The sequence below is a fragment of the Sander lucioperca genome, chromosome 7 (genome assembly GCF_008315115.2).
Source record: "Sander lucioperca isolate FBNREF2018 chromosome 7, SLUC_FBN_1.2, whole genome shotgun sequence".
NCBI lineage: Eukaryota > Metazoa > Chordata > Actinopteri > Perciformes > Percidae > Sander > Sander lucioperca.
This window is the reverse complement of record NC_050179.1, coordinates 22,204,056-22,227,717: the sequence shown is the minus strand read 5'-3', so window position 1 is coordinate 22,227,717 and position 23,662 is coordinate 22,204,056. Positions and strand designations below refer to the sequence as shown.

General features: G+C 40.6%; 2 protein-coding genes across 3 annotated transcripts in view; one reads left to right on the top strand and one right to left on the bottom strand.

Moving 5' to 3' along the window:
- poc1b (POC1 centriolar protein B) overlaps positions 1–10,823 on the bottom strand; it is a 60,609-nt gene extending 49,786 nt beyond the window's left edge. The window contains exons 1-10 of the mRNA XM_031279692.2: positions 10,521–10,823; positions 9,783–9,867; positions 8,849–9,020; positions 6,833–7,012; positions 6,373–6,480; positions 5,930–6,045; positions 5,591–5,724; positions 4,914–4,982; positions 4,612–4,764; positions 3,663–3,740 (exon numbers count right to left, since the gene is read on the bottom strand). Coding sequence (XP_031135552.1) covers positions 3,663–3,740; positions 4,612–4,764; positions 4,914–4,982; positions 5,591–5,724; positions 5,930–6,045; positions 6,373–6,480; positions 6,833–7,012; positions 8,849–9,020; positions 9,783–9,867; positions 10,521–10,544 — 1,119 coding nt within the window. The 5' untranslated portion in view covers positions 10,545–10,823. The remainder of the gene's footprint in view (positions 1–3,662; positions 3,741–4,611; positions 4,765–4,913; positions 4,983–5,590; positions 5,725–5,929; positions 6,046–6,372; positions 6,481–6,832; positions 7,013–8,848; positions 9,021–9,782; positions 9,868–10,520) is intronic.
- Positions 10,824–11,157: 334 nt separating this feature from the next.
- On the top strand, positions 11,158–23,445 carry cep41 (centrosomal protein 41). Of its 2 annotated transcripts, none has more exons than XM_031279694.2 (11): positions 11,158–11,361; positions 11,696–11,759; positions 11,885–11,932; positions 13,778–13,839; positions 14,142–14,211; positions 14,438–14,576; positions 18,517–18,683; positions 18,774–18,841; positions 19,552–19,666; positions 21,040–21,258; positions 21,893–23,445. In XM_031279694.2, the coding sequence occupies exons 1-11, from the start codon at positions 11,329–11,331 to the stop codon at positions 22,018–22,020; spliced, it is 1,113 nt and encodes a 370-aa protein (XP_031135554.1). In that variant the 5' UTR covers positions 11,158–11,328; the 3' UTR covers positions 22,021–23,445. The 2 variants fall into 2 exon arrangements, with proteins under 2 accessions (XP_031135554.1, XP_031135555.1); XM_031279695.2 differs by having other exon boundaries at positions 11,885–11,936.
- The last annotated feature ends 217 nt before the right edge of the window (positions 23,446–23,662 follow it).

Sequence of the window (23,662 nt, the reverse complement as noted above, 5' to 3'; positions counted from 1 at the left end):
CCAAGCGCGCACACACACACACACACGTTTCACTATCTTTGTGGGGACCCGTCATTGACATAATGCATTCCCTAGCCCCTTACCCTAACCTTAACCATCACAACTAAATGCCTAACCTTAACCCTTACCCTAACCATAACCTAATTCTAACCCTAATCCTACAACCACGTCTTAACCCTCAAACTGCCCTTTAAACTTGTGGGGTCCAGCATTTTGGCACCACAAAGCTGTCCAGACCCCACGAGTATACTGTATTCCCGGTTTTTGGACCCCACGAATATAGAGACACACACACACACACACACACACACACAAGCTGCAGGAGGCACGGAGAAAGGATTGATGGGCATGAATGAGTCAGGAGCTGTGTGTGGGTCTTTTAAATTGAAACACAATTCCCTGATGCACTAACAGTGAGTAAGCATGTAAGGGTCCAGCATTCATCTTGCCATTTGTGGCAAAGATAAGACTGATGTATGTATTAAATGTGTGTGACACCAGAGTGCAGTGAGTTAGTCAGTGAATTAAACAGGCAGGCAGAACTCCATCTAGTCTATTATTAGAGCTGCGGCTGCTGCGACTGCTGCAACGGCTGCTGCGGCGGCCCCTGAAGGCCAGGGCATCGGCACGTGGATTCCTGCTCTCTCCCCATCTCTCTGATCTCTATTTCTCCCCTTCTCTCGCTCTCATCTCTCACAGGTCTTTCCATTCAGGCACACTTGGGTGATTCACACCGGGAGCAAAGCTCCTTCAAGCAATGCAGTGAAAGAGGAGGAGGACAATGAAGAAAGAACAAGAGAGAAGGAGCCAAATCTGAGAGACACCCTGATGTTGACTACACAGCAGTACTCAACATCAACATCAGGTCAAACAGTGGCAACAGGTGCCAAAAATAAAGACGTTTTCCATGCACGAATGATAAAGTAAAATCACTACTGCTGAATAGGAGTTATAATTTATGTATTCTCAGTTTTCTCGTTTTTTCTCTTCAACACGTTTCTTTTTCATCATTAGAAGGCAAAACTTTTGGTTGTTCATTCTAAGAGCATAACAATGTCCATAGAATGAAATAAATAGAAAACTTTTAGTGAAAGACGTCACAGCTCAAAAGGAAAATTATGTGGCCCATTTCACTCAAAACTATATCCATATCCAAATAGAAAACATGCCCAAACTCACAGTCATCTGCCTATGAATTTACTCTGATGAATATGAGCACATTTCCATGAGCATGCTGAGGGTCAAGGCAAAAATACAAATATTACAGTGAATCATTATATGGCACTTTCATATTCAATTTGAAATTGGGTGGATAAAGCACCAGAGTATGTTTCTGTGTTCATAGAACTATATTTTGTGATCGGCCAGACTTTTCATTTAATGCTCTGTGATTCTTTTCTAAAACAGTAGGGGGCAGTAATTCCCTGTACATTCTCCTAGGTGCTTTTTAAAGGGGGGGGGACAGGCTGCTGACACTACTGCTATTACTCAGGGACCACACTGGGGACCTGTAGCATTTTCTTAACAGTCTGTGATGTGATGACAAAAAAAAAAACCTTAGATGCCAGGCTAGAAAAAGAATCCCAGTATTCTAGTGGAAATTCACAACAAACTCTGGTGTAGTTTAGAGCAACCATTAGGAAAGCAATGTTCTAACATTCTATGGACTTTAAGATGGAAGTGAATAAGCTATTTACCCAAAAATTAACATCTTAACCATCAATCCTCATTTCTGTGAACACATGTCTTCCTAATACTCATTAAACATGTGCATTAAGACCCACCTAAATCAATCTCATGTTTCTATCCGTTTATCCAGGATCAGCATTTGGGGAGTAAGCCGATAGCACTAATTCACATCCAGGATTTTACCTTACAGCATAACATGAACTTGCTTCTCAAGTTCAAGGACAGGTCACTGGCATCTCAGATGGGCCCTAAGCAACAATACAAACTAAATAAAAGAATAATCTGGAAAACACAACATGGCATTCACAAGGTTGTTGGGCCAAAAAAATACACAAAGTCAGCTTAAAAAGTTTGAGAAATAGGTTTGTGACAGAAAAGTGTCCTGAAGCAAGAAGTATATTTCCCTGCTGCTCTAACAGAGCCGATCAGTGGCCAGCTGTGGTTGTACTGACTAAATAAAAACCTATATAGGTCAATAAAAAGTCTACTGTTTCATTTCAAAGTCTAACCAATTATACTTTTATACGACTGAATCTGAAAACAAACTGAAAAAAAGATAGCTAAGGCTTTTTCCAGGACAAATGTTGAACAGGCTTTCATAATAGGGAAAAACTTCATTTCAGATACATTCACATTTTGAGATAACTAAATCCAACATATTATCAATGTAAATCACTGAATTGCCGTTGTGCTCTGCAGCTCGGATTTGAGAATGTGCAGAATTGTATGATTCAAGTAGTAGTGTGTTTCCGAACAATGTGATGCATTTTTAACACACATTAAAGAGCACTCTTGAAGACAGACAGTTGCTTTCTGTGAATGGACTGATGTCCTCTTAGCGCAGGTTGTCAGTGCTGCAGCAGGATGGCAAAACTATAGACTGGTCTACACTGCCACCTGGTGGACATGGGTACACCCCCCCCCCCACCTCTCAAATACACACAACCTTGAGTCTGTTGATCTGTCCTATTTTCATTCAGCCTGTAAAAAGCAGCAATATAATTATTGTTGATATGGTGAGTCAAGTAGCAGCTATATATTGCTGCTTCTTTATTTTAATTTAAGTGTTTTTTGTTTTTTACGTTAAGTGGTGTCCCTTTGTCATGTTGTGTGTTGTGTCTAAAAAGGAAATGAATATACACGTTGACTGCCATCACTCGCATGTCTTACAGAACAGATCGACTTCCATTTTATGAAATTGAGCCACAAAGCACATACAGGCCCCTAGTGGCACAGGGCAAAATTAAAGGAAATAATACAAAATGAAAAATGGCTCATACAGACGGAATCGCCACTTTTAAGATTTACCGTATTTTCGGTCAAATGGCCTTTTGAATGAGAGTGCTTTACTATGATGAAACACAATATTGACCGTGTAGTTGAAAAAGGAGCCTCATAAGAATGACATTTCCTCCTATGGAGTCCGTTCATAAGCATTCGGAGATCGACACTTTTTGACTGACAAGATGGCGGATAGCGTAAACAACTGCTAAAGTAAGTCATTCAAAACCTTTCTTTTTAGTAAACTCTGTGTACACAAACAATGTTCTCAATGCTCAACTTCATGTGTAGAGCCCCTGGTCATACTTCGAGCAAAGTTTCATGTTGTGTCGAGCCTTCTTAATGTTTTAAAAATGTTGATTTTGATGCTATCATAAAAGTGCCCCTAACACTCCCATTCAAAAGGCCATTTGACCAAAAAACGAAAATACGGTAAATCTTAAAAGTGGCGTTTCCGTCCTAATTATGCTTTTAAAACAAAGTTTGACTCGGGTACATTCACAAAAAGACCCTAGGTTGCATTTTGGCGAGAGTCACGCTTTAACCATATCTATAATGAGAGATCAAGGCCCTCAGTTTCGCTATGTGCTTTCCAGTTTCACTGTCAGCATATACCTGTAGAGCTATGGTAGGCAGGGAAATATGGTGTGGCTTGCTTTCTTGTGGCTGTGCGACTTACTATGTCAGCTTACCGTGGTGCTGTGTACAGACTGGCCCAACTCTATGACATGCGGATCAGTGGACTGAGTGTCTGCCACTGTTGGACTGATCTATGGAAAGAAAGTAAAGTCATATATAGCTGCTTAGGCGTTTTACAAAATATCTCTTGATTTCTCAACTGTATAATTTACTGAATACACAGATTATGTATGACATGTCTGTGGACTGTTTATAGTTAAAGCTTGAACACTAGTCAGTTATAATAAAACAAGACATTCTGATGGTTTATAGGCCAGGTAACTGCTATCTGGCCTTCTGACCACATACTGTTTGGTAGCCTAATGTTGTTGATAGGGATGTCCAGATCCGATCACGTGGTTTCAGACTTGATCGGAATCGGACGTTACCTCCCGATCAGGACTCGGATATATATGTATATATATATATATTCTCATTATTTTTTAACACATCTATAGTTATGCGGTGGCACAGAGTTAGACCCTTTTGACTCCACACAGAAACAGCAACGCGTACGGCATGACATCACTTTGTTGCAGAAACGCTATTGGTTAAATGCCAGCAAAGTAGAACATGGAAGCAGCTTGAAGCGGAAAGCGCAAGTATGTCTGCGGTCTGGAGGTATTATAAAGTTGAATTATTATAGAAGTATCGGATCAGGACTCGGTATCGGTAGATACTCAAAATCAAATGACTCGGACTCGAGGGCAAAAAAACCTGATCGGGACATCCCTAGTTGTTGACACATGCTTTTTGCTATGATCATTTTATTGATTTTATTTCCGATTCTTGTTGAGTCGTACCTTCTTCATGTTAGTTCATATAGTAGGTGATATTAAACTTGTATATTACTATGATTTTAGAAAAGTTGATCTAGCACCTAATCATTCTAAGTAGAACTCACAGCCTTGAATAACTCAATAAAACGTATTTGTATATGACGTTTGGTGAAACTGAACAGACCTGAATGGCTGTGGGCTGTGGGCGGTGAAGGTGGGGTCCTCTGGGGTGGATGTCAGTCACGTGAGGTGGGGGATCCGGGCTGGACCTCCGGCTGTGTTGTCGCAGGATGTCCTGGTAAGATTTGGTGTCAAAGTTCGTCCTCCACATCAGCACCTAGGGGACCGAGGGAGCAGCACAACTTCCATGATCAAAGGTTCTCAGCTCTTCTACTACAGAAAGTAAATATTTAACCTTGAAGTTACTAGCTATTGAGAGTATGGGCAATACAGTACAGGGTGGTTATGTAGTCATGAAACACCAACCTGACCATCAGCTCCCCCCGAGGCAAAGAGGTCTCCTGCCCTGGAAAAGGCTACTGTGATTACAGCGCCCTGAAAAACAAAGTAAACAAAGTTACTGAATAAAAAAAACTTTCCATGACAAACACCATCAAGGACTACTCTAGGGAAATACTGGAACAACGCTGCTCAGACTGCATTATAGTGTCAGGTGCGATTCCAGGGGGACCAAACATATTTCAGGAGGACTGGTGCTACCCCGTGCCCCCCCCTTCTAGCCCCGCCCCCAAATAGTGTCTGATATTGTCTAATAGTGTCTGATGGCCGCACGATATGAGGGAAAATATCTAGTTGCGATTATTTTGACTGATATTGCGATTGCGATATGATTCACAATACTGGAGGGAATTATGGCTTTTGTATCATTATTCTCATTTTCATTGAAAATTATTAACATCGATTTTTGCAAGGATCTGTACCAAACAAAGATTTTTTTTTTCCTTTAGTCCGTAAGATACGATTTGTAGGCTGGGATGTCTCTGCAGCACCAAAACACTTAATTCAGAATGGTTTGACACATATTTTGCCATTAACAAATATTGCGCCGCCTTGCAATTTGGATATTGCACTAGTCCATATTGCGATTTCGATACAATTGCGATTAATTGTGCAGCCCTAGTATGTGGATGACTTCACATCACCTTGTGTCCATGGAGGGTGTAGATGAGGCGTCCCTCCAACAGGTCCAGGATCTTAACAGTGCTGTCACTGGAGCCACTGATCAGGTAGTTATTGGATGGGTGGAAGGAAAAGCTGTTGATTCCTGCACTGTGGACTGATCCAAGATGTACAAAAACAGGCCACACACACACACACACACACACACACACACACACAAACAAACAAACAAACAAACACAAAAACACAATAACAGCAATTACAGTCGTGGTACACAGATATTGGCAAGGATATTTCAGGTAATTTCTTTATTTTCCAAACTGAATATATAGCATTATTATAGCTCTGACATGTCGACATACCTTGATAATGCTGAATCAGCTTGTTGGTCCGTAGATCCCAGATTTTCAGTGTACTGTCAGCTCCCGAGGACGCAATACAGGTGCCACTTGAGTTGAAACCCACAAATGTTGCTGATCTGGAATAACAGAAAACACTCAGTGGAGTCAGTGACCTGCAGCAGTTTAACAGTCTGGTGTGTAATTAATACACAACAATGCCATCTATGGGCCTTTTTTCACACTTCTATTTATATTCCGTGATGTTTCGGCCTTTCGTCTGAAATTAGAAAACAACATTCTCCCCCTACTCGGATCTCCTGCTTGGAAATGTATTGGTTGTTGTATTACAAAAGGGACAAATATCAAGTCCCGAGACTACTGTGCCAAGTACAAAAACACAAAAAAAATGTTTATTTAATTGACTAAAACCAACCGACTTTGGCCAGATATCTTTTAGGACTTACTCTCGATAGTCAGTGAAACAGTTTATGCAATGTTTGGTGGACGTGTCCCACAGCCGGACAGTGCGGTCGTCTCCACAGGACGCTATCAGCCGCCCATCTGGGGAAAACCTGTAGTAAAAAAAAAAAAAAAAAAAAGACCAAAAATGACCACTGAATTTTATCTACTCGTCTCCATTGGATTCCCCATAGTGCCTGATTCAAAACATGTTTAAGTGTGCCAAATATTTACAAGAAGTGTATAACTAATTATCCTGGTTTGTAAAACGTAATCCTGATGTGCAACTTTGTTTGTACTTGTACGAATCATTGGTGAGCCGGACAAAAACTTAATTTCAGAAAGTAGCTAAGTGGTAAAGCTATCTTTAGTTTGCCTATAAAATACACACACACACACACACACACACACACACACACACACACACACACACGGCATTACTTAGGATGTGGTGCTGCTGGGTACCTGGCACAGCGCACCCAGTTGGTGTGCTGGTTGAGAGAGTAGATGAAGCACTGGCGGTGGACGCTCCACACTTTGACAGACTTGTCGTCAGAAGCTGTCACCAGTCTCTGCCCATCGTGGGAGAAAGCAACACTGCGTACAGTGGCCGTGTGGGCTTTGAACACGGTTGACTCTCCTTTCCTATGACAAACAGAGAAATAATAACAAACGCAACCAATTTAAAACTAGGGCTGGGTATCGTTCAAAAATATTTGATACCGGTACCAATACTGTGACTTTGATACCGGTTACTAAAAGATACTTTTTTCAATACCAATTTTATAAAACAAAAAGAAATTATAACATTACGGCACAATTCTTTTTTTCTATTTTTTCTCTGGGGGTAACCAAAGCCCGTTTACGGAAAGACTTTCCACTCCCTATTAAGCCCCATTGTAACAAATTTGGTTGCAGTTCCACCAGAGTTCCACTGGGGGCGATCGCGGTCCAGTGCAAAATGAATGGGAATCTATGGAGCTAGACGGCTGTAAGTCGCCTGATTGTCGTTGAGAAATCTCAGATTTGATTGCAGTTTTTGCAAGTTCAACATGGATTATAGGTTGAAAGTTGAATGAACGAGTACTTATGTCCTTTCGATTTGTTACAGATTGAGTCGTTGTTGCCCATAACACGCTAGCATTCTGCTAATGAATGCTGATTGGTCATTGAAGGACTGATTACAACCAGAGATCCCGCTTGACGACATCCGAAGCAGAACCAGAATGTCAGAGTGTATATTTCGGCGTGGTCTTTAAAACATTAGTAAACCTCTTTCTAGCCCGTGTATTAACAGGGAGAGTCTAACCTGTCAGCTGTGTTGTCGATGCCTCGAGAGAAAAAATTAAGTGACTCAGAGCTTGCCATAAAGCAGAATCTCTGGCCGTATGTGTATGACGTCATTGACATTTTAAAAGGCTTTTTAGAACAAAATAGCCACTTTAAAAGAATATAACACCCAGCAGTGTGTATTTTCTTAGCCTCCCCTTTCGAATACAACATTCAAATTACTAGACAAAAAAATTATATCCTGAGAAAAGTGGATATTTGAGGGGTATAGCTCCCATTCATTCTGCACTCGCCTGTGATAAAGATGGATCAAGAGTGGAACTGCAACCAGTTCAGAAGCCGGAAGTAACGAGAGAGTGCAACTTCTTCCCTTATTAGAAACTCTTTGGGAATGGTTGGCTCAGTGGGTAGAGCAGGCGCACATGTACTGAGAGGTTTATGCCTCGACGCAGAAGGTCCAGGGTTCGAATCCGACCGGAGACAATTTCCTGCATGTCTTCCTGCCCCCCACCTCCCCTTTCTCACGTAGGTGTCCTGTCAAATAAAGGCGAAAAAAAAAGACAAAAAAATAAATAAAAAAGTCAGGAAAAAAAAAGACAAAAAAAAGGTTTTAAGGGCGCCCAGATAGCTCAGTTGGTAGAGTGGGCGCCCATATATAGAGGTTTACTCCTCAACGCAGCGGGCCCGGGTTCGACTCCTTTGCTGCATGTCATTCCCCCCCCCTCTCCCCTTTCATGTATTCAGCTGTCCTGTCAAATAAAGGCCTAAAATGCCCAAAAAAATAATCTTAAAAAAAGAAAAGACATTCTTTGGGGTAACATAGAGCTTTTCCTCCATGTTTCTACGACGTGTAACGCTCGACTGCCAATCAGCAGCATTATTAGATCTTAATAGAAGCATGCTGCATGCTTAATGGCTCACTGACGCTGATGAGATTTACTCTTTAGGTATTGACATTTGGTATTGAATGACGAGGCATTTTTCGATATTCGATACTTTAGAGGCAATTTGGTCGGTGCCTAAAAAGTATTGAATTCTGTACCAAGCCCTATTTAAAACCCAACTTCACCCAGTATTCATCCCGTGCAGCCTCAGCCTGTATGGTATGTGTCATTTCATATTACAGCCCATTTATCTTACTTAGTCAACAACGAGGTCCTGATTAAAGTGGAAAAAGTGACTTGAGCCTACATGGAAGGTGTCCACAGTCGGACCGTTCTGTCCTTGGAGGAAGTGGCCACCAGGTTACCAGAGGGGGAGAACTGCACCCCAGTGACGACGTCTTGGTGGCCAACATAGCGGAAAGCCCTCGCCTTTGGGGCCAAATTCCAGATCATCAGGCTCTTATCCACTGACACCGAGGCTGGAGGGAGACAGAAGAAAGATTAATGAAGAATCAGTCAAGACTTACGCAAAAATAACAGTACATTTTTCATGCTGTGAAATTGCAGTCGTAATGACTGGTATGTAAAGAGGATATTACAGTGAATAAAGTGAGCTCAGTTTATACTGTAAACCTTTAATTGTGCCTCATATGAAAGCAGAGCCTAATCTGACCACAAACATTTTGGTAGGTCAGCGTTGTTGTTAGAGAGGCTCTCCTAAAAGAGTCACTGGTAAAATTGCTGCAAAGGTCAATGTGTTTGAATCCTCAAGAACAATATGCACCATCAAAGTGCCATGACAATACATCACTGTGACAGACACCAAAATGACTTTCATTGGAAAAAAGTAGGTTTTCTGACTAATACATCAGTTGGAGGTAAAACGTCAGAAAATCACAGTTCATAAAGCCAATGTGCTGTATTAGTTGATGCCTGCTATGTACAGTATGTTGAGCATGACTATGACACAACGTGTACAGTAAGTCACGTACATGTCGTTTACATAAACAATTCAGAGGTTATTATTAAAGATCTGATCATTTAGCCATATACTACAGTCATTAATGTATTTTACAATTTAACTGTTTCAGGCAACAACAACAAATGCTTTTCTAAATGTTTGGACGGTGACGTTAATGTTAAAATGTTGAAAAGCAACATATGTGATTACTACATACTGCCAAAGAACATCCGAATAACATCTGAGAATTTGTAAAGTTTGTGGTGGCAGCAAAAATTACCCAGTTGTTTGCGGTTTGGATTGAAGTCTGCACAGGTGACAGCATCTTTATGCCCCTTGAAGTGTCTCTCTAGGGTTGGATCCTCCTGCAATGGCAATGCAGAGTCAGTCAGGGAAACTCTGCATTTCCTTTGCTGTATTAGTTAAGGAACATTTGCTCAAAGTTGTATTTCATCTGAAATTTGGAAAAGGAGTGGTGAAAGATAGCACAGTGATGAAAAAACAGCACGTCTAACTGTTAACACTATACCTGTGTGTGTGTATTTGATGGAAACTTATCCACTACAGTATGTTCAACTTACTTCACTTTTTTTTGTAAGAATCAGTTGCATCATGTCTGTGAAAGAGCTCTAAAGATTTAAGTCTAGGCTAAGGAAAAATGTGGTGCTGCAAGCATAGACAGTGAAAGAAAGGTTGCAAGTACAAGTAGTGGAGGAAGTCACTATGGGACACTGCCTATCTAAACAGACAAAACATGGTTGCGTTTAGGGGACGCATTAAAGAGACATTACACTAAGCAAAAGCTTCTCGAGCTGTTATATACCAACAACAAAACATACTATGCTGTAACGATTTAACAAAGAGGACCCAAGGTGTGTTTGTCAGCAACACTTAGCAAATCCTCTTAGCAGAGACTAGCAAACTCTCCGACTCAGCTACCCTTAGCAGCAGTGCGTTATCAAAGTAAACACACTTTTGCTCATTAGCCCTTTACGAACGCATTAACACATACACTTACCATAACAGAGGACATTGTGGGCATTTATTAAAAGAGCTTATGTTGTCAGAGGGAAAGTTGAACCGCCCGAGCTACTCTGTAACGTTACTTCCATGACTGTCAAACATTGCGCCTTCCTCTCAGACCAAACATGTCGAACTCAGATAACACGGGGTTCTGCTCGACAGTCTTTTAGCAACCTTAGCTGAATTTGAATGAAAACTGAGTTTTGTGTTTGCATACGCTTCCGAATAGAGCCCGTTATTTCTACAGCTGACGTTAAGCTTAATTACTGGCCACCTGTAGCAACGAAGAGAGTGGTGCTGCATTCATGATACATATGAAAACGGGTAGATGCGACTATTTGATGTGAAAATTCCGTTTACAACTTGAAAATACTATTATTGATGAATTGAAGACATTCATTAAGATGCAAATAACAATGGTAACCAACTTCATAAATGAAGGCTCTACTCTCTTCTCAAAAGGAAAGGTCTAAGTTAGCTTTTGATGACTGATAGCGAGCAAGTGGGGAATGTATGAATACCTCCAAGGCGCTACCAACGAGGCAGTCATTTTGTTTTGTGAACATTTGTTATCATTAACTGTCCAACGTTCCGGTTATTTTTAAGTGTCTTGAATGCAGCATGTCATTAAGGTGGAGCGTCTTTCGCTGCTAAGCAACTAGCCAACCATATCATATGAAACTGCTCTGAGGGAGAAGAGTCGCAGTGTCAGCTTATCTGATTGGTCCGTGAAACAGCACTGACAAATCAGCACCGAGATTGTTAAACTTGGAAGTTGATGTTTGGTATTTCGGTTTGAAAAGATGTCGCTCAATCGGGGCATCGGCAGTGTGCAGGTAACGTTAGTTAAAAGATAGCATTGCCTATTTTATTTACCTGCTAACTGGTAATATTGCACTATCGATAATATCATATAGTGTCAATACAGCGTGGGGCAATAGAAACAAAGGTAGCTATCCTTAGCAAGCTAGCTAGTCAGCCATGTTCAGTGTTAAGTTACCATATCAACGACAATGCACCTGTAAGAATCATGTAGCTAGTTAGCTTAGTTAGCTCTTTCTGATAGCTCCCAAGTTTGCAGGCTAACATAACTACTGTCAGCATTTGCTCCCAGTCGTAGTTTCTGGTCATACAGCTAACATAGACCCCTGGTTATCTTTTTCCTTCTAGTACCTGAAAAAAAGGATACCGAAAAACGAAAAGTATCAACATGTCAAAACAAGGCTGGACACAGGTATCTTGTCCATGTACAGATGTACTACAATGTTATAAACTAGTGCCATTTGTTATGACTAAAATGTCATATAAATGCGTTTTTTGCCTCTTAATTATGGATGTTACTTTCATTTTATGCAATAGGATGCAGCCTCACAAAGTATATGGAAAGACTGGAGGAGATTAAAAAAAGTGAGTAACTCATTTGAAGGACTCAGAACTGGCAAGTCACGTTAATTGTGCATATGTTTATAAGTATCATGTTTTATCTTTCTACTCTACTATATACACTTTGTTTGATGCACTCATACATCTCAGATATTTTGGGTTTAATTGTCTGAGGGTTTGTCAGTTGTTAAATCCGGCTTCTGAAGACAAAATATTTAATTTGAACTGTTCTTTTTCTTAGTCGGAGTGAAAACGTAAAGTTGAATCAGCAGGTGGTGTTTGTATATGGTTTATATTTGGAACAGGTGTATAAAGATGGCTGGATTTTTTTTAACATTACAAAACCACCGTTTCCAAGTCTTCAAATTTTAACTTCTTTGTCATCACAATTCACAGTGGGTTCCGTATGAACAGCTTTAAAGGTCCCATGACATGGTGCTCTTTGGATGCTTTTATATAGGCCCTATTGGTCCCTTAATACTGTATCTGAAGTCCCTTTTATATAGGCCTTAGTGGTCCCCTAATACTGTATCTGAAGTCTCTTTTATATAGGCCTTAGTGGTCCCCTAATACTGTATCTGAAGTCTCTTTTATATAGACCTTAGTGGTCCTCTAATACTGTATCTGAAGTCTCTTTTATATAGACCTTAGTGGTCTCCTAATACTGTATCTGAAGTCTCTTTTATATAGGCCTTAGTGGTCCCCTAATACTGTATCTGAAGTCTCTTTCCCGAAATTCAGCCTTGGTGCAGAATTACAGCCATTAGAGCCAGTCCCACAATGAGCTTGACCAATTGCCACTTTGCTCGTTTGAAAGCCACGATGTCTCTCTCTCATGGGTGGGCCAAATTCTCTGGGCGGGCAAAGCAGAGACAGGGGAAGTAACCTTGCTCCTTATGACCTCATAAGGAAGAGATTCCAGATTGGCCCATCTGAGCTTTCATTTTCTCAAAAGCAGAGCAGGATACCCAGGGCTCGGTTTACACCTATCACCATTTCTAGCCACTGGGGGACCATAGACAGGCTGGGGGAACTCATATTAATGTTAAAAAACCTCATAAAGTGAAATTTTCATGCCATGGGACCTTTAATGTCTTCCCGAAGGGCACCTCACATTGATACATATAGCAGCTTGGATCACAGTTCTGACCTAGTTAGTACAGAGTAGTCCACCAGGCTACTGGACTGCTGCCATAGACTGTTGGACCCATGTCATTAGTTCAGTCCATTAGCGTCTTATAAACATTTTCCATTTTTCCCAAATGTGAACAGGTGTATCAAATACTCCAGTTTGAAAGGGTGTGTAAAACTTACACATGATCCAATTACAGCAAAATAAGCCCTCTTAAGGGTCTTATTCGTACACTAATGTGGTAATGTGTGCTGTACACTTAAGGTACGATTTGCCAACTTGGCACTGCATTTTCCCAAGGATCTGTAGGGTTCACTGTGTGGATAATACCAGTATCAATAACACAGATAAAACTGTCTGTGCAGCCTGATTTGTATGTAGTAGTGGCAGCTTTGGGTGGAAGGTAGCAAAGGAACAGACATGGTAGAGTTGAGGTTTAGTGAAGCATTGGAGGGGAATGAGGAGAAGGAGGACATGCAAGACTCAGGTGAGTTGTGTTTAGCACAGCTGCATGCACTGTCTGAAGTAATTATCACAGTTGTTTTGCTAGATTATGTGATTATCAACCACAGTGATTACACAACCAGTGGTTGGACTTTTTGCCTAAAGGTGCAAAGTTTGTATCTTCAGCTACAGCGGCCAGAAAACAAGAGATTTTAAAGACTGTCATCAGGGCTTTGAGACTTTTTCCTCCAATAGCCTTTCTTAGATTAAAGTATGTTTCCTTTTTATTTCAGATTACAGGTATCGAAAAGATGAAATCTTCAAGCGGTTAAAAGTGACAACGTTTGCACAATTGGTAAGCATTCATGTTTATTTCCTTGCAATACTGTAACGTCCTGCAAGATTAACATGTCATACTTAATGTAAAATCCAGCCAACAGTTATTTTTTGGAGACGAGAGAAAGAATGCAGCGAGAAACACTGATCCATTCACAGTGCTTAATAATGAATAGACTATTTGTGTGAATAGTTTTGGACAGACAGCTCTGAATTCATTTAGCTTGGTTTGTCACCTTCATTTACAGACACCAAGATACAATTATTGCACTTTTTCACAGTAGAAGCATCTTCGTTTTCTAAACTTGTTTTTCACACCAGATACTTCAGGTAGCCTCCGTATCAGACCTGAATGAAAGTGAAATTGACGGCGAATCACACGGCCCGGAAGGTAACTAGCAGAGTTCACTTAACATTGTGACATTTTATTTATCTCCAACTTCGTACTAATTGGGCGATTAACATTTTGAAACAAAAAAAACAAAACAAAACTTGGGCCACTACCATTATTTGTACTGGATATACTGCAATGCAATACAGTATGATGAAAGAATGCAAGCTCTAATAGGACTGTAGGTGACAATCTGTTGATCCCCCCACTCCCTGCTGGTTTGCAGACAGTCTGTCAGTGGTGTCTGATGCAGACCTAGAGTGTCTGTCTGAACACACCAACGGCTCCCCGAGGCTTCTTTCAGATCGTCAGGATACAGGAGACGCCATGGAAATCTGCTACTCTGCCAGGTCAACACTGCTAAGGTACCGTACAACTCTGCACTCTGTAAAGCCTTCCTGAATACCTTATACTGTACACAACACACCATATCACTCGGATATTCAACCTTCAGTGTTAACGGGTCAGCCCACTGAAATTTAGCAGTAGCTAAATTTCAGAGTTAGCAGAGTTAGCAGTAGCTAAATTTCAGTTCAACTACAACAACAGCAGTAGGCTAGATACAACTACAGCTAATGTAGTTAACATTAGCTGTAGTTGTATCTAGCCTACTGCTGCCGATTCAAAACACAAACATCGCTTCTGCCAGGCTCTCGTTTACTGTATTAGGGCACCTTCAGACCAGGACACAGCGGGTGGTGGGAGTGTCACAGAAATAGGGCTGCAACTAACGATTATTTTCATAGACGATTAATCTGCCGATTATTTTCTCGATTAATCGATTAGTTGTTTGATCTATAAAAATGTCAAAACATGGTGAAAAATGTGGATCAGTGTTTCCCAAAGCCTAAGAGGACGTCTTCAAATGTCTTGTTTTGTCCAAAACTCAAAGATATTCCGTTTACTGTCACAACGGAGAGAAGAAACTAGAAGATATTCACATTTAACAAGCTGGAATCAGAGAAATCTTTTTTTTTTTTTATAAAAAAATGACTCAAACGATTAATCGATTTTCAAACTAGTTGGCGATTAATTTAATAGTTGACAACTAATCGATTAATCGATTCATCGTTGCACCTCTACACTGAAATGGCCCATTTGTGTGACGTCCTGTTGGATTAGGGTTAGCACATGTAGACTTCATACATTATTTCCTTCAGATCGTTTATAGATCTCAACTTTTCCGACTGCACTTGAAGGCAGCTTTATTTCACGGAGAAAGAGAGAAAGAAAAGAGTCTGAGACTGTGCTTTGTTGTTGCAGGAAACAGTCAGCTGTTACACAAACTCCTAGGCAGTTCAGTGCTTGTGTTTTTTTTTTTTTTTACCCATAGTGTTTTAAAACTTTCTTGTGGCAGCGATAGAGGCAGTGATGTTTCCTTACTTACTTTACGAGACTCTCGCACCGCCTCAAAATGGACTGAAAAGTCTGATTGACGGTTACATGATTGGCCATCGTAGCCTGACGTCGGGTTGCATTTCTCCAAAAGTAAAATCTGTCTTAACTTTTCGCCTTTTTTTTCGTCTCCCCCCTGTGGTACCTGCTGCTGCAGCCTAAACTCACTACAAAATGAATGGGCAGATCAGCATTTTCGCCGCACTGCCTGATGACCAACGCAGAAAATGTGAATGCAGGCTTACATTCAGTACATACACACAGAAAAGGCCCTATCTTGCACCCTGCGCAGCGCAAAGCGCGACGCAAGTGTCTTTGCTAGTTTAAGACCAACGCAGTTGTCAATTTCCCGTCCAGCGCCCACGTCGTTTAAATAGCAAATGCACCTGCGCCCATCTGTGCGCCCATGGGTGTGCTGGTCTTACAGGGAGGTGTGTTCGGGTGCATTCTTGGCGTATTGCTATCTTGAGGCAGCGGGAAGCGCCATTGACCAACAAAAACCTGTTCTAAAGTCAATAGCGCAGCATTTCATTGTTATTTTAACAGCAAATTAGTAAAATGCTCCTAGGCTTATGCACAGCGTGTGCACCCTATGCTTGTTACACACACACAGGGAAGTGCAGCAGCACACAAACATGCAAAAGATTACAAATAAAAATATTACGGTGCAAATCCTCCATCATAACAGCAATGCTCCAAGGTACAAACGCGCCTGGCTTTTAAAGGGAATGGGAGATGATCTCTGATTGGTTTATTGCATGTTACGCCCAAAACACACCTATGAATTAATGAAGACACTACAAGTACAACCCTTTTGAACCATGCGCTTGGCGTATGGACCCTTTTTTCCGCCGTCAAATTAGCAAAAGTGTATTTGGACACGCCCTAAACGCACCTGCGCCATGCGCTTCACGCCGTGCGCTTAGATCGTTAAAATAGGGCCCAAAGGCTCACACTGTCTTACTCAGTCACGCCCAGCATCCAACAATCACAACTCCTAGCACACCTGTGACACTGCACCCTGCACTCAACATACTCTACATTTTTAAGACATCTGCCTGTCCCACACCTCCACCCTCCTGTATACCACAAAATTACCTCATTAAAAATGTTCTTAGCGTCCCCTCCTGTCACCTGCGTCCTCTCACCCTCCAGCTTGAACAGGAACCCCAGGAGTGTAACGCTATCTGTGGGCTCTCCAGGGGGCCACAGGGGGGGGGAGTGGGCTCTGTAATGGCAGAGCTTTTACTTCACCTTCACTGTGTGGGAAGGACAGATGGAGAGAGAGAAAGTAGGGAAGCACTGGGGTAGACCTACACAAAGGGACAGTGGTGTGCTTCTAGTGTTTGGCTCAGCTCCATACTCCCTCTCATTTGCTGCAGTGAGTCTTTTTCCTCTAGGCTCTGGTTTCACTTTAACTGGTTCGACACTTGGAAGATCAACCCCTCCCTGCCTTTAGAAGAAAAAGAAAAAACATTACTGTCCTGTACTGAATTATCATAGCAAAACATACAGACAAGGAACGGAAATAAATAACACAAGTTTCCAAAAAGATTTTATTTTTACTATTATTAATTACTTATCCTAAAGCTATAGTGTGCAACTTTTTTTTATATTAATGAATGCCTGTTACATTCAAGCCATTGCCAAATGAGTTGATACAAAGCTTACTAAGCCTATCAGCTCCACAACGTTGTCTTTGTATTTCTCAGAATGGCTGTGTTTACAAAATGGTGTCGTCCGCCGATTTTCGCTGGCAGCAGCTCGAGTGATGCTTTTTTTTTTTTTTTTTTTTTTTATGTCACCGCTGAGAAAGAGCAACAGCAGCATTCCGGTTTGGAGACAAAGAGGACATAACATTTACAAGATAATTCTCTTCTGAAGAGTCCATGTTTTTTTTTTTTTTTTAATCCTCCGTGTTAGCGACTGCGTGGAAGAGGGTTGGTGCACGATCACCGAAGGCTTGCCTCATGTAGATCCGACAGTGTTGTTGTCATTACTTAGAACTCCTCATGGGGCGACAGAAACAACGCACTATAGCTTTAAATTCATTTAAACAACACATTTACACATAAGTCTTTCTGACACACGTATTACAGCTAGGGCTGGATATCGTTAAAAAATGTCGATACCAGTACCGGTACCGGTACTAGGGCTGGGCAATAAATCGATATTATATCGACATTGATATATTTATACTTTTCCTGGTTTTGAAGTCTACAATACAGTAAAGTGATGTCATTTTCTGAACTTACCAGACTTACTAGCCATTTTATTATTTGCCTTTACCCACTTAGTCATTGTATCCACTACTATCTACTGATGATTATTTATCAAAACTCTCATTGTGTAAATATTTTGTAAAAGCACCAATAGTCAACCCTGCAATATCGCCGCAATATCGATATCGAGGTATCTGGTCAAAAATATCGTGATATTTGATTTTCTCTATATCGCCCAGCTCTAACCTATACCAATACCGTGACTTTGATACCAGTTCCTACGATACTGGTTTCTACGATACCGGTTCCTACGATACTTTTTCGATACCAATTTTAGGTAGGAGGAACTGAAAAATAAATAAAATGATTTGTGCCGTAATGTTGTAATATCTTTTTATTTTATTTTTCAGCTCCTACTATGTGAGCCCTGCCTCTGTGCGTAACGTAGAGTTTTTCCTGCCTGCCTCTACGACGAGAAACGCTAAACAGTCAATCACAAGCATTATGAGTTCTTAGTAGAAGCATGCCGCTGATGAAATTTACTCCTTAGATATTGAAATTGGGAATTGAATGACAAGGCATTTTTTCAGTACTCGACACAATAGAGGGAATTTGGTTCGGTGCCTAAAAAGTATTGAATTCGGTACCCAGCCCTAATTACAGCCTCCTATCTTTTTACCCCTCACAGTGTTATTAATGGTGTGGGAGAGCTGAACGTCAACAGGAACCATCAGAAGATGGAGAATGAGTCGGTGTCCAGCCCCGAGGTAGCCGACAGGCCGTACCCCGACTGTCCCTACCTGCTGCTGGACGTACGGGACCGTGACCAATACGACCGCTGCCACATCATCAGCGGTAGGTGGCGGGAACATCAAGCCGGATCATCCAGCTTCTCATACAAAACATATCTTTTGCTGTTTTTAATCATCTCCCTCTCTCGCACAGCACACAGTTTTCCCATCGCCACGCTATCTCGAACGATGAACCCCTACACCAAAGACGTGCTGGAATATGTATCCTTCATTTTTTTCATGTCACAAAATCAGTGTTGTGGCTTTTTGAAGTTGACAACTGACGAGGGCTGAATGATTTGGGGAAAAAATCAAATTGCAATTTTTTTGCCAGAATTGCGATAGAAAAAAAAAGCTAAGTTCAATATATACTGTGTGTAACAGATAAAACATGTCATGGAGCATTATAGCATGAGACACCGTCAAAACTATATTCTCTATACGCTCTATATTCTTATGCAAGGATGAGAACATGGATATGAATTTCGAACAATAAGTGTTTTTCTTTTAATAAGCATGGAACATTAAACAGACAGAACTAAAAATAAAATAATAAATAATTTAAAAAAAAAACTATTCCAATAAAACAATAGCAGCATCTACATATTGCACCTTCTACCATCATGTTAAATGAAGTCATAAAAAATAAAATACACTGAAAATAGGACATTTCTTTAAACAATCTGTGATATTTAACATTATTCAAGCATGTGTCCTATATAATAACAGTAAATATAATAATAAAAAGAGGAATCAAAAAAATGTTACACCAAACATTCAACTTAATATTGCACATTCGATTAATCGCAGCCTTCACGATTAGCTAATGGCAGTCTTCCAAATCGCGATTTTGATTTGAAAGCGATTAATTGTCCAGCCCTACAACTGACCCTACAATTGACTTGTCTGAACTTAACTCACAAACTGTGCAGAAAAACACAGCAGGGAAGATCATCATCGTGTATGATGAGGACGAGAGAATAGCCAGCCAGGCGGCCACCGTGATGTGTGAACGAGGATTTGAGAATCTGTTTCTGCTGTCTGGAGGTAAGGTATCAAGTTGTCTAGTCCACTTTCAGAGTGAAGATGTCACCTCATGTATCCCGTATAATCTACTAGGGATGCACCGAATCCAGATTTTTGGGGTTCGGCCGAATACCGAATCCACTGGTTAAGATTCTGCCGAATCCGAAAACCGAATACCGAATCCTCCTCCCATCCTCAGTCCATTACCACAGTAAACACATTAATGAAGTAAACAAATGGTTAACATAAGTTTTTAGTATGTTACTGTCCTTCCTTTGCCGTACCTGAAGTTGCTGTATTTTGGCTGCTGTCTGTAGATTCCTTCATGCACAACTCGTATTCTTTCGGATGTCTCATACGCAAATGTTTTAACAGCGGCGATGTTGTGTGTTATTTAGGGTCCTTGCCACCACGAGACAAATCGGCAATGCAAATTGAACATGTAGCTGGACTTGAATGGCCTTCTTTTGACTGAAAGTACTGCCAAACTACACTTTTTCTGCTCACCAGTTCCATTTTCACTTTCTCCCAGCCTACTGCATTGAACGCTCCACCTGCATAAACACCTTCCCGTAATCAACGGCGGTGTCATTACGTCAACCAGCGTAGCACACTTAGTGCGAGCATAGGGTTCGGTTTGGTGGAAAAAAATTCTAAGGTTCGGCAGAAACCGAACCCCGTCAAAAAGCCCAATATTCAGCCGAAACCGAAGCCGAATCCTGGATTCGGTGCATCCCTATAATCCACGCTATGTGGTTGTAGTATCTGACTGATTAAAGCATTTATTAAACAAAACAAAAAATTGATTACAAAACTATTCAAATCATGTTCAGAGCAAATAATCACCAGTTGCCTAGTAGTATCCCGGGGTTGTTTCAACTCAGAGAAAACACACACAAATTGAGAGGAATCTGTATATTCCAAAAACCACCAATAAGAACAAATATGAAACTTCAATGCAGGGTGTTATTTCTTGTTTGTCTTGACGGTTTAAAGGTTTTTGGCTCATCTGTTGAGATTATTTTGTTGTTATTGTCCAAACAGTTTGATTTGTTCAAGCCGACCGAGTTGAACATGGAAACGAGATGGAAATTGGATTTCTATTAAGAATAATATATACATATTGAGAGGGGGTAGAACCAGAAAAGGTTTTCATCTTCTTTCTACCCCTTTCGAACATGAACTATATAACTTAAGTTGCTTATTTTTTGTTTATATGTTCTTAAGGATCCTGTCTGTCTTTCTTTTTTTTTTTATTGCTTATAAGTTTTACGTTGTGTTTGTATTTTTTATTTTTTTACATGTTCAATAAATTGACCCAAGGCAAAGCCAGCACTGTTGCAGGTTCAGTGTATGAAAAGGGGCGATCGTCCCACTCTGCTGTCCTCTCCCAGGTCTCAAGGTAATCGCTCAGAGATTTCCAGAAGGGCTGACGACGGGCTGCATCCCGACCTCGTGCCTGTCCTCTCCCACACCCAAGGGGAAGAAGAGCTCCGTGCCGCCGCAGCAGCAGCCGTCACAAGCGGCAGAGAAGAGGTGGCAGTTCACATCAGACGAGCTGGCCAAGATCCAGGAGCAGCTGGAGGAGATCCTCATCCCCAGTAACTCCAACAGTAAGACCACACCGTCAGAAACGTTTGCATTTGCAGAGCATTGTTAAAGTGCTCATATTATGCTCATTTTCAGGGTCATAATTGTATTTAGAGGTTGTACCAGAATAGGTTTATGTGGTTTAATTTTCAGAAAACACCATATTTTTGTTTCTCTACATGTGATGGATTGTATGCTGTGCACAAATACTTTCTAGGTTACACTAGCAATTCATTGGGTTTACTGTAATTGATTAAAAGCATGTCAGTTGAACACTATCTCCATTTTTTCCTACAGTTAATACCAAATTACATAGTCGCGCTTCCAGGAACTTTTCCCATGAATTTGAAGTTCATTGTCTTTTCTAGGAAATCATAGGAAAATATGGAACCCGTAACATAAAGCGTTACAGACCAGTCGTATCATTCTGGAATCTCTAGATCACAAAAAGAGGCTGGGAAAGTTCATAAGGGCCCATCCATCCCTCCTAATATTTCTGCTCCATTCACTCCATGAAATTCTGTTATCGGGCAGATTGAAGTCATGAATCCAAATTTAAGAGCAGAACTAGAGGAAGTTAGACTCACGATTGTTGTTTTTGCATTGTCTCATCACTTTGCTACCCTTCAGTATTGTTTGCATGTGTGTTCACTGTAGGCCGCATGTCCAGCCGCATGTCATCCAGCAGCTCCCAGTCTCAAGCGTCCAGCGCTCGGAGTCGACAGAGTTCCTCTACAGCTGGGAGGGACAGCGCCAGGGCTCAGAGCAGTAGACCCTGGAAATAACACCCTCTCCCCCCTCCCCCCCCTCTTCAACAACACAGATATACCCAAACAAACATACCTCCAACACACAGTTATTTATTTCAGGTTACGTTACCACGCTCCACAACTGTAAGAAACACAATTTGTTTGCCCCAGTGTGCAAAATAGACCTCTAAGATACTGCTGTACAGTCAGAGGTGGACAGGAAACACCACACCTTCTATATTACATCAAATTGGATACATACACGTATGTTTAAATGCATACATTACGAGTTTGTGACGCGCCTCTACCAAACAGATGCTGAATATGGAATTTTGGAAATTACACACACCTTGGGAAAGTTAATAACACTGCCCAACGTCAACGACACACATATTTTAAACTGTAATTAAGACTAAATTAACAGTATGAAATTAAAAACAAATTTTGAAAATCTGCAGGAACAGAACAAAGACATTTCATTTCAGACTCCTCAGTAACCAGTGTAATACCGCATTCTTCATCTTTACCTCTAGAGATTTATGTCAGACTGAAGTATTTTCCCCTCAATGTTTTTAATTTTAATTTTCCTCATAATATTTAATAAATGGTGTATATTTGAATGTCTGCACAGTGCCTCATCTGTGACCCTGAGAACTGATGGATCTTTTTGCACTCATTTCTTTTTAATGTAACACTATTCTCATCCATTTTTTTTTCCACCACTTTTTGAACCTGTACAGATAATCACTTCATTCTGTTGATAATCCGTTCTTTTGTTTTTACATTATGTCCAAAAAAGGTCACGTTTAGCTCCATCAGTATGACAGCCACCAAATAAATGGCATTCCTAAAAGACTTTCTCGCTGGAGACAGAATAATTGAATGTTGATATGATATGAAGGATATGCTGGGAATCTATGTTTTACATGAGATGTAATTTATAGAAATAATGTAACCGAGCTTGATCCATTTTGTTAAGTAAAGCTGTGCTGTATTTTTGTAATTTTCTCCAAATTGTGGACATGATGTCTTATTGTGATTCCTTAACTGTGTGTGTGTGTGTGTGTGTGTGTGTGTGTGTGTGTGTGTGTGTGTGTGTGTGTGTGTGTGTGCATAAAGTACTGTAAGTTGTGATCACACTAACTGATCGGCCTTCACCCAGATAGACTATCATTATCACAAAATTGCAGTGTCACTAAAGGAAGGAAACAGGCCTTTTGTCATGGCTGTAACAAAAAGCACTTCAGTACCCACAGATGCATTTGAAAAACAGTATTGATAATTTTTGGGCTTTTTAGTTTTTTTGGCATGGTGGTGACTTATTGCATGGTTCTTGGTCAATTTTTTCTTCTTTGCAGCCCTTTTTTGTGATTTCAGTCAGTCTTAACTCACATTAACGATCTGAACACATTAATTTGTTTGTAAATGAAAGTCAAATAAAGTGTAAAAATGTCTGCTGTATCAGAATTGCTTCTTTGTCTTAATAAGGCAGTTGTGAAATGTTGACAGAACAAATAGCAGAAGTGACTAAATTATTTATTCATTTCAATAACTTTAAATTAAATCTACTGTTTGGAGAGGGACTGATCTAATTCGCTAGTGTTGTGAAACAATCTGATCAGGATTCTTTTGTAGTTTGAACATTATATTCACAACAAATTGTGTTCTGGATGAAGAC

Excerpts from the sequence above, each read along its gene's own strand:
- cep41 (XM_031279694.2), top strand. The coding sequence starts at position 11,329 with ATGTCGCTCAATCGGGGCATCGGCAGTGTGCAG. Across the intron at positions 13,840-14,141 it reads TGACAACGTTTGCACAATTG|ATACTTCAGGTAGCCTCCGT; the intron begins GTAAGCATTCAT and ends TTTTCACACCAG. Across the intron at positions 14,577-18,516 it reads GCCAGGTCAACACTGCTAAG|TGTTATTAATGGTGTGGGAG; the intron begins GTACCGTACAAC and ends TACCCCTCACAG.